The sequence below is a fragment of the Dufourea novaeangliae genome, unplaced genomic scaffold (assembly GCF_001272555.1).
Source record: "Dufourea novaeangliae isolate 0120121106 unplaced genomic scaffold, ASM127255v1 scaffold208, whole genome shotgun sequence".
Classification (NCBI taxonomy): Eukaryota; Metazoa; Arthropoda; class Insecta; order Hymenoptera; family Halictidae; genus Dufourea; species Dufourea novaeangliae.
In genome coordinates this window covers 829,245-840,535 of record NW_015374114.1, presented here as the reverse complement: position 1 = coordinate 840,535, position 11,291 = coordinate 829,245, and the positions used below count along the sequence as shown (strand labels likewise).

At 43.7% G+C, this 11,291-nt stretch overlaps 1 protein-coding gene across 1 annotated transcript; it reads right to left on the bottom strand.

Annotated features, from left to right (window-relative positions):
* Positions 1–211: 211 nt before the first annotated feature.
* LOC107190970 (tyramine/octopamine receptor) lies at positions 212–1,411 on the bottom strand. Its single transcript, XM_015579889.1, has one exon. It carries the CDS (start codon positions 1,409–1,411, stop codon positions 212–214), a length of 1,200 nt encoding a protein of 399 aa, XP_015435375.1.
* Positions 1,412–11,291: the final 9,880 nt, after the last annotated feature.

The following is an 11,291-nucleotide window of genomic DNA, read 5'->3' as shown; positions in this document are numbered from 1 at the left end:
TCCTTCATTACTCCCATATAGGATAGGAGGAAGAGGTGTGCCCAAGCTAGCATTCGCCTTGGTCTTCCACCAGGCGAACGGGACCCAAACGAAGCTTCGTCGCCAAGCGAAGCAACGAGAACGAGGAAAAAAAAACACTTCTTTTTCTCCCGCAATCTACCGAACAGACCCTTTCAACCCCGGACGTGTACCGCGGCGGACGAAAGTTATCTCAACGTATACGCAACAATCGTCTGAACGCTCTTCTGTAATCGAGATTGAAGATCGTGTAGATGAGCGGGTTCAGGGCGCTGTTCACGTAACCGAGCCACGTGATGAAGTAAACCACGCGATCCGAGGGGCAACAGGCCGGGCAGAACGGGACGATCACGTACATCAGGAAGAACGGTAGCCAGCAGACGACGAATACACCCATGATCACGCCGAGAGTCCTCGCGGCACGTCTCTCTTTCGACAGAGAGATCCTCTGTCGTTCCTCGATGAACTGATACACCGTGGTGGTGGTGGCTGTAGCACGACCACCACCAGTCGTACGTCTCGAGGATGTAGTGGTAGCGTTCCCAGCGATCGTCACTTCCGTTGGCTCGTCGTCGATCAACGAGGGTTTCGCGTGAGCACGTGGGGTCGATCTTTCGTTATGATTCGTTTCGGAACTAACCGACTCCTCCTCTGCCTCGCGATGCCTGGTCGACTGAACCGCCCCCAGTCGACTCTGTCTGGCCCGTTCACGAAGTCTCCTCCTGGTAGCCAGGAAGATCTCCAGATAGACCAGGCTCATCAACAGCAACGGTATGAAGAACGAGCCCAAGGATGAATAGATCACGTAGCCCTGTCTTCTGGTCAGCTGACAAGGTGTGCCTGGCTCGAGTTCCTCCGGCCAGTCGTTCCAACCGGCCAATGGCGGTGAACTGATCGCCCCAGATAGGATCCATACCCCAGCTATCGTTGCGAGCACCCTCTTCAGGGTGCGTTTCTGCGCGTAATTTATCGGATCGGTGATCGCCCAGTAACGATCCAACGCAATCGCGCATAGATTTAGTATGCTAGCTGTGCAACACAGGACGTCGCAGGTCAACCATAGCTTGCACAGGTGTATACCGAATATCCATTTGCCCAGAAGAAGGTAAGCGACGTTGAACGGCATCACTAGAATCGCGACCGCTAGATCCGCCACCGCCAGCGAGACTATGAAGAAATTCTGAACGATTCGCAACGGTCTGTAGGTGAACACGCTGAGGATCACCAACGCGTTACCGAGCACCGTCGCCAGAACAAGGAAGCCCAGCGTCAACGAGGCGGCCGCGGCTTCCCAGACGGGCAGATTCGAGCCTGTCTCCTCCTCCGGTGGACCGCAACCGGTCACCTCGTAGTCCTCGGTCATCGTGCCGCCTGACTCACCGCTGGAGTTCATGTTGCCTGGGCCGGTTCCTGGAAACAATGGACGCTCGTTAGAGATCGATCGAGAGAGGGAACGAAATGGATTCTTGAATCGATCGTGTTTTAACCAGGGACTTAAAACGGGATGATTTTGATACCGATATTATGCCATCAAAGCTATACCGAAACCGATATATATTACCGAAAATCGAAATAAATACCGGTATTTTTTCGGTTTCTATAAGGGTAGGGTTGATATAGGGTTATATAGGGCGAAGTTTACGTTTCGGTAGAAGTCCCTGGTTTTAACGGGGATGAATGTACTTCTGATTGAGGACATACAGAATTCGGTGTGAGTGAGTTTGTTTGTATAAAATCGTGCCCGACTTCGATTCAAAAGGCCGTTCCTTTGCAACTCCAGCGAACCGTCGCAGTATATCATTCCTCCGCGTGTAATTCCTCCAAAGTAGCAGGAGCAACATCGAACTTATGTCGAGATAATATACGGGAGGGGAATGGAGTGAGAACAATTTACGAGTGTACCAGCAGCCTAGAGCGACGCGTTAAATGTTACCGGTGACGTAAACCGGACATAAATCCTGAGGGGGTCAGACGGTTCCGGCCTGTGTTATCGGCGAAATTCTGATTTCGCCCGATCAAGGATTATCCCGCGGAAGAAGGAGGGGGTCGCTTTGATCCGCCATGTGTAAAATCCAAGCGCCGCCGTAGCACGGAAAAGCCGAGTGGTCGCGGATGAAAGACTTCGTGAAAGCAAAATATGTAACCCCGGCATTTGCGTGCGGCACTTAAAGCCGATGCGCGCGCGCGCGCACACACGGCTCTCTTCCTATTATTTTCCACGTGGATCTTCAAAGCCCCGCGATTACATTGAAACGACAGCGGCATTGAGTACGCCGGAAAATAGTGGATTCAGGTTGCCATTGAAAAAAAAGAAGAAGATTAATTGCATTCTTCGCGAGTGGATGTCGTTAAGAGAACACCACGGGTTAATGTTTCGTTTCGAGTAACGATGCTATCGTGGAACTGCAATCGAGCAATTACTTTTCTAGTCTGTGGCAGTCTATCTGGAACTGGTTCTAGAAGTTTTCCCAACGATCGATAATTTATTAAAGAACAAATTCTCGACTTGCTCAACTTAGGCAAGTTGGGTGATACTTGTTTTTGTTTTATTTGTTCATGTATTTCAAAATTAATGTAGCAAATGAAAGTGCAATTTGAGCATCAATAACACGATTATTTAAGTAGTGATGGCGAAAGCGTATTAAAGAAAGAGGCGTAATTTAACTATTCAACCTATATCTATTGTAAAAAATAGATAAAGAAATAAACGAAAATTAAAATAAAGAAACGTTTCACAGAAAAATTGTTGATTAATGATCTGTTAAAAAATATATAGGTATTCATTTAAAATAGTGAAATTGACGTTCAAATGACTTTTGAAATGTTCACCAGATTAAAAGTAAACAATGTCACTCTCTTTCCCCCTCAAAGTCAAACAACTTTTGTCTAGAATATTATCTTATGAAATGCTTTGTTTTTATAATATTTCCACCTGCCACCTTAAATGCCGCCCCCTGTATATGGTCGAAAGTGCAGACCACCAACGCAACGAGTGAGCCTGCAACGAATCGCCCAATCTTAAACTAACGACTACGCTCTTACAACAGGTCGTGGGTCAACATCCAAGATTCTATTCACAATTCACCTCAAAAACCAAGGAAAGTCGCGTGTACCACAATATTTCACTCTTAATCCGTAACGCTCCTGCCCCCCCCCCCCTCCGTGGCGACATTCCTTAAGTTTCATCGCGGTCCAACAACATCCACGGTCTCCATTTTCATTTTTCTCTCGGTTAAGCGAGGGAGACCCCGTCGTCGGCCGTAACACGTTCGTTAGCCGAAAGAATAATCCTTGGGGACTCGGAATAATTAACTGAGAAACCAACCAAATAACTAGGCCGCGAAATAATGCCAGGTTGCATTGAAAACGAAACGAACAAAAGTCTCTAATATGTGCACGCACCTCTGCTTCTTCCGTAGGATTGTTTTCAGGCCAGTGGATCCACGGTCGGAATAATCAGCTTTAGAGACAAAGAAGATCCACAAAACGTTCTGCGTTTAAGAGTGTATACGTGTGTGTGAAGATTAAACTATTCTTCGCCATTTTAATAGCGTTGGGCGATTCCCCTGCGGTTCACGCTACACAGAAACATTCACCCAGTGACTGAAACACGCTCATAACGATGATTGTTACCATGAAATTCTCCGAGCACCTCTCTTATCGAAGTGACCCTGGCTGTTTATGCCACAGAATTTCCGTGTGGCATTCGACACAGGGCCCGTTCTACACTCTGAAAACCGTTTCTCGAGGCGGTATACATGCCCCCGAATCCAAAGTTAGTTATGCAATCTCTCGCCGCGTCGCGATATTCGACCACACGAGTCATTAGAAATTTAAATCAACCGCCGCGGAACGATAGAAATTTCTGGATAAAACAGGCAACGAGCATTCCGTGTTCCGACCGTGTCCCTTATCCGTACCTTGTAAAAAAGAAGGATTTAGGTTTTTTTTCCCTCTCGATTAAGCGCGCTCAGCGACAACGTATCCGTCTAATGTTCGATTCGGCCCTTTTTACGATCCCGAATGTATTAAGCTCCGTCTATACTATGGAGGAAAACAGTGTTATATAACAGATTATTGTGTAACTTTGCTATACAAGATTATTGTTAGACGATTATATCTTTTGGACAAGTCTGTAACAAGTTTGTATAACATTTCGTATTTCATTTGTATAATGGCATCACACTTGATGGATAATTCTGTACCGAGAAACAAGATACGAAATTTTCCAGTTCAGAGGAATTCACCGACAACTATGTTATTGTGAAGTTACGCCTCGGGTCGATTCCAGAAGAGGGAAAAAAGCGATTTCGTATAAAATGCTCGTCGAATTCGAAAGTCGCGTGGAGCTCGTAACGCAAGCGTCTCTTCTTCGGCTCGTTGCTTCCGGAAAACAGAAAGCTTGTACCACGGCTTGATCCGTTTTATTCGATCCCAGCCGTGTTATCGGGCCGTGAATTCCAACGATTCCGCCGGAATCGGGGAGAAGGTCTCTCTTCGATCTTGGCCGTTTTCACGCTTCCGTGTCCTAGAACGGGACTCGATTGGTTCCTTCGAGCGTGTCGTGTCTTTATCGACGCCCCAGCGTCGAACCCGAAATAACCGTGTTTCCTGTATTTCCTGCGAACGAGGCGAACCAGAGGGCTGCCGAGAACTCTATCTACAGGCTAAAATTAGATGTAATTGAGGAAGTGCAACGGAACGCCTTTCTATAGGGAAACAGTACCGAGGAAAGCGTTTTCCTATCATTTCGATACAACTGTACGAAGGTATATCAAATCGTTCCCGGAAAACTTTTGTAACGTCAAAACTATTGCTTATTTCGAAATAATTCAACTGCGTCCTTTTGTGCAACCCTTCAACCTAACGCTCCTCTTTCATTTCCTGTACTACACACACTACCCAAACAGACAACAAATCAGTAATACCAAAATGACACAAAATATTCAGTTTGAACTATTTACACAATTGAAAATTCCACGGATCCGACGAGAGGTTCCTCGTCATCTCGTTCACAGTTCGTGAATCGTCAATATTGCAGTATTCAATTATGAATGTGTTTCCAAATTCGTTCGGTTCATCGCAACGGAGGAGGGAGGGGGGTCGTGACAACTGTTCGATATATTTTCGAATGTTACTCCTCCCACCATCATAGGTGAACAACCTCTGACAATATTAATCCGTCGGTGAGCCGCGACGATACATCTCGTCGCAGCCGATCGACCATTCGCGACACACCATAGAGCCTCCCCGAACATTTTCGATCGGCGCAGCCTCGTGAATAGAATTTTTCGAGTGGCTGGGAACGCGATCGGGCAGCAATCGCGTATTTCATTTTCCCCCATTTCGACGAATATTCGCGCGCGAAATGTGTAACGAACGCGACAGATGGAATTTACCCCCTAACCCCTCCATCCCCTGGCTACGGTATAAATATTGGCCCGCGAGAATTCCGGATATCGGGCAGATATCGGGATGTCCCGGATGAAATAAAATTGATAAGCTCGCGTAAACGCGCCCTTCGGCTGTTCCAGCGATTTTTATTCGTCAGAAGAGATGGTCCAAATACAGGCCAGGGTCCAAATATAGGCTAGTTGAAAGTATACGGTCTGGGTTAGGTGTTTCATCCTAACAGGAACAGTGTGAAACTACGATTCAGGAACCAACGAAGCTTTGTGGGTGTAATCGAGACATAAGAGTACTTAATAAAAATTATTTCAAACAGCTGTAGAATCAACAAATTGTAAAATTTTCAAAAATCCTTCGAGATACATGTATATAACACTAAAGACTATAACATATCCAAGTGTCAACAGCATACTAACCCCATATTTAGATCACTTCCTCTACTATTCCCCGTGGCCTGTCACGAGAAAGAACAACGAGTAGTGGATGCAAGAGGGTCGCGAATGAATCTCCGGTGTGGCCTAGCCAGCTGCATTAAAGCATCGATCGAAGTGTAACACGTCACGAAATCCATTAATGTTTCCCCCAAGTAATATCGTATTCTCGGTCTTAAAGCCAGATTGAATTCCGCACGTTTGAACAAGCCCGCGAGTATCTGCGTTTCGATGGAAATTATCGTCTGCGCTGCTGTTTCCTCGCTTTCCAACGGATCGATGGTGCAGAGTGGTCCAGAATCGAAATTTATCAGGTGAAATGGTCGGAAATAAATTTCTCTTATCCTTCCACACGAACTCACGTCAACTTATTATTAACCGTGGAAGATTTGTTACGCGAATTATTGTTCTCCTTGGTGCCCTATCATGTCATCAATCTTGATAAAAAATAGAAGAAAAAATTCCCTAAAATTGTCGACTTTCATAGATATGAGAACACTGTCGAGTGACTGATAAGATCTCTGAAATTTATAAAAATTTGTTCTTTTATCGAACTTCCATTCGAAATTTATAAATTTCAAAATTCTGCCATTTTTTTTTTCTAATTTTTCAGAGGTAATTGGAAGTGCGATCTGCTAAATTTTCATTTTTGACCATTGTGGGATCGTGTCAACCCACGGAGGATCCAGAGTAGGAAGATTTTTATGCGCAATTTAAACTTGTCGGGATTTAAGCTGCGGAGCTGCAATTTCGAACACTATCGGTCGAAACAAAATCAATTGAACCAGGTTGATGCTGCTATTATTGGCGTGATTCGGAGATACATTCGCGGGGGCTAATCCGTGGATAAATCTCGAGCGTGGCTCCATTTTCCTGGAAATTATTGCCGATAATTTCGACCCTCGAAACAGGGGCGGTAAACGGGTGTACGAGTGACACGGAAAAATAGAGAAAGCTGCGTGTGCGCTCTTTGTCGGAGGGTTTTTCGTTCGAAGCTTTTTCTCGGAAAATGTTGCGGGAAAAGGTAACTGAATTCGCGCGGCCACGGTTTCAATAAAATCAATCGGACCGCGAGTCGAATGACAAGAGACGGACCGGTCGAGGTTAATCCCGGTATAATCCTGAGCAAACCATTTTATTCTGATTTAATTAACCGGACACCCCCGAGAGGGCAGCTTCGAAAACAGAGGAAAAAAAAACCATCCAAATATTTTCCCTTCAAATACAGCATAGAGATCGATCAGCCTGAGCCGCAATTTAATTTAAAATTGTGTACACACTGTACGGTCACCGTTCTTGCTAAATCACCCCGAAAAACAATGAATTGCTCAATCTGTAAGTTCTCTCTATTTAATCATAGGGAGCCTTGTGTATGGATTCGTCATTTAAAATATTAATAAGCGAATAGCAGCCTCTAAAAAAATTATGTAATGTTATATATGTAAATGTAATAAATAATCCAGACCAGTTTCTCAGCATACAGAACAAAATGAAAGGTGCCCAATCGATATTGTAAAAGTTGAATTTTAAGCACCACCTTCGACTGGATATCCTATTACTCAATACATGCAGATGCGTTTCACAATAATAGGAAAAACCTTGATGTTTGAGGATCCTCTAACCACGGCGCGAGCCGTTAACGAATTTCTTTTCCGTTTTCCGTGGAAATGTCAATCGATTCAAGGCGCTCGATTGACCTTTCACTTTCGCGGAACAGAATACACCGCCGCCCGAGGAAATACTCAACCGAGGCGACGACCCAACATGCATCGGTACTTTTTGTCATTGAAACGCTTTGAAGTTCTTTCTTTCCTCTCTTCAGGGTAGAGACTACTCCGGCTACATCCTCCGGTTCTTTCGGGCAAGAAATAAACTTTCCTGGAGCCCAAATGCTGTGCAAATTGGAGAACACAGAGAACCTTTTTCTCCATCGCACATTTTTTCCACAAATGGCAGAATTTTCATGTTTCACTTTTTAACCATCGATGCCGATTGTTTGTTTTCAATCGATGCCCCCAAAAATGTCACGCTAAAAATTACCATAGTCGGTTGATTTTCGTGACGTTTGATTAACGTCCGTTCGAGATTCGATGGCCCAGATTTCCGTCTAATGGGAATCGAAGAGATTAAAAGACGACGAAGGGCGGACTTCGTTACATGGATGAGGGGATACGAAATTTATTCAGTTAATGAAAATCTTCGAGGCCTTGAATTTCGATATTAGATTGATTAACGGCGGACTCGAATATACGAACTTTCCCGTGACGTTCGATGCGTCAAAGGGCGGTGGGAATGGCGAGGAGTCGTTGGATTCTGTGGGATCACGAGCTGCTGGAGGGATTAAATGTCACTCGGTTTCTGTGTGTATCCGCGCTCCACGTGTCACGTTTCCGACAACGTTGAACGCATTAACGAATACTCGAGGAAGCTGTTAAAATGGTAATGAGCGGAAGAAACGGTTGTTCGGTATCCAGCGAATTGGCACGAGCGTTGGTGAAGTCTATATGACGATATATGACCACGTGAGGATATAGAATGCGAGTCAAAAGTGAGTATACACTTTAAATAGTATGGAATTCATTTTCGAAGATTTTGGAAAATTTTAATAATTGTTGATTCTGCAGCTGTTTGGAATATAGTGTCAACCTTCGTTCAATAAATCGTCATTGGTGAACTAACAAACTGAACAAAATGAGCTTTGCGAGTAATTATAGCGAAGACTGACTAAAAATGATTTCAGTTAATAAAAATATTTTTAACCGTTTATTTTGTAATTCTTTTTAAGAAATGAAATTTTATAATAGTAAAACTCAATTGAAAAATTTGAAACAGAATGTGGATGTAGTTTTGATTGTTCACTTGATGGACAAATTTTCAAACATATGGACATTTTAAAATTTATTGTAGTTAACGCTGCGTCGAAGCACATCGGCTCGACGACAGTCACGATAAGAGGGAAAATGTATCTTTAAATACGCGTTGGAAAAGGCAAGCCGGTGACGACTTGTAACTGGAGGACTTCCGGTTAGACGTGGAAAGGTAACAAGCCAGCGTAATAAAAAGAACATAGAGATGGAATAACAGGAAAGAGGAAACGAGAGAAGAAATTACAGTGGCAGCTGGGGAATAAAAAGGTAATTCTATTAAAAAATAAATGTAAGAGAGACAGAGAGAAAGATTAAATGAGGAAGATGAGGCGGAAGGAAGTAAGTAGCAGCGTGCTAATACACAATTAGAGAACGCATTTCTTCTATTTCGTTTTCACGAGTAATAACTGCCAACATTACAAGCGACCCGAAGCTTCTAAACGATAATGCACGAATAAAAGACGGAAAAGACGAGATGTACAAGGCGGACCGAACTCCAGTGAGTCGAGAGAGGAAGTCCATCGGAACTCGAAAGAATTCCATCAAAGAAGGATCGAACGAAAGTAGAGTGAGCCATTGCGCACCGTACTGAATACCAAATACCTTGGGAAAAAAAAGCTTCAGTGAAATTCTCAGAAGGATTGTGTTCTGCCCACGCAACGATACGTCGTCAATGAACCGAACGCAAATTCACGAATCTCGAGGGAAGATCCGCTCGATCCACCTGTTATTCAATCAGTCCTCGCGCGAACTTCAGCCACGGGAATACCAAATACCTGGTTGAGAAATTTATAGAAATTCAGAAGGTGATACCCATTCTCCACACAGGGTGTCCCACCTAACGCGAGCATGTTAAATATCTCACTTACTTTTGATTTTCAGAAAAATTATTTTAACAAATTCTGAAAGTATTGTCCATCAACTTCGACGCATTTTTGCACTATTCCTTCTAACGTAATTACTTTATTATTAAAAAAAACACCAATGACCTAGAAAATTTTTAAAATATGACCTTAAGAAAATTCTTTTGTTTATCACAATACTTGCTCCTTCTAACCGAATAACATTGTCGGGACAAATCGTCGGTATTCTATCAACGAACTCCACCCAACGATTACTCGTCGATGAACCGTCCAGAAATCCATGGATCACGGAGCAAGCACACCCGTGTGGGTTGCAGCAAATGATACACCTGTTATCCAGGCACCCTAGCTGCGATTCCATCCACGCGAACGATGGATCAGCCCTCTGGACTAATCGTAAATTCGACTTGGCGGACGCCAACAAAGTTTCCCCAGGCGGATCTATTAACGGTCTGTTCACGTACACGTCGTGTAATCCGGCCGTGTCAGCCAACACAGCCGATTTCAGATCGGTCGCTAATTCATGACCGTTTCGGTAGAGTCGCTTCCGGAGCTAAATAGCTGCTCCCTGCGTAACATTAACGGGTTGGAAGCAGCGCGAAGTCATCGATCGACGTTGTATCGACGCTGTTGGATCGCGATGACGATGTGACGAACCCGTTTACCGCATCGTGGAAAGCTGGCTCAGCAGAAAAACCGGTCTTCTGAATCGACTACGAGTCGGGAAATTAAATTTCGACCGGTGGTTGCGGCTGAAAATGAGGAAAACTTTCTGGCAGGAGGAAAATTAATTTTCAGTTCAGATGTTTTCGTGTCCTTTGATCATTAACGCGTAAATTAATCTCTGAATTTTGCCGGCAGGTAGATAACCGAATGGGAAATGGAAGGGTGTACCGTGGCATCGTTCCATGTTTACTAGTGGCGAAGTTGATTATGTTATTTAAGCAGGAGATAGAATGCAGATGATGGTTATGGTAGGTTATAGCAATATCTATTCTTGGAATTATTATTATTTCCTAGTGAGGTGGTGTCGTAGGTATGGTCGTGGATTTTTTGTTGAACAAAATATTAGGTGTACCAATAAGTAATCCACTATATTTTAACAAGTTGCACAGTTATTTTCAGGGAAATCAGAAGCCTATGTATGATATCTTTCCTCTTTCTTCAATGTTCGCTGTCATTTTGAAGAAACAAATGGGTAGAAGAACGTTTTAAATTTAAACTGTGTTACCAATTTATTAACAGGAAATGGTGGATTGCTTATTGGTATTCCTAATAAATCAATTTCTCCGTGCTGAAACTGTTTCTTTATCAGGATTTCGAAGTCGTAGAATGTCCTGCAGATTCGGGTAAAATATATAGATTGAAAGCTTAAAGGATTTTTTGTCATCACTGCGGATACTTCGACATCTCTGAGGGCCTGGACGGCCCTTGGAGAATTCAGTAGATCCTCACAGGATCCTGAGCTTATAGGTTCTATCAATTGTTAAGGTCATATAATGTTACTCAAGCATTTGTGATCATCTTTTAATTATTGTCAGGGTCCTTCGAAGCTCTGCTGAATCCTCTAAGGGCCCCGACAGTAATTAAAGTCCGATTTCAAATCCTTGAACGTCATTAGAAGTCCTCAATAATCGTTAAAGAAGAAACTGTCACGTTATTCTATTAGAATTCTTGTTATTTTTTATGAATTTCCTACTGAA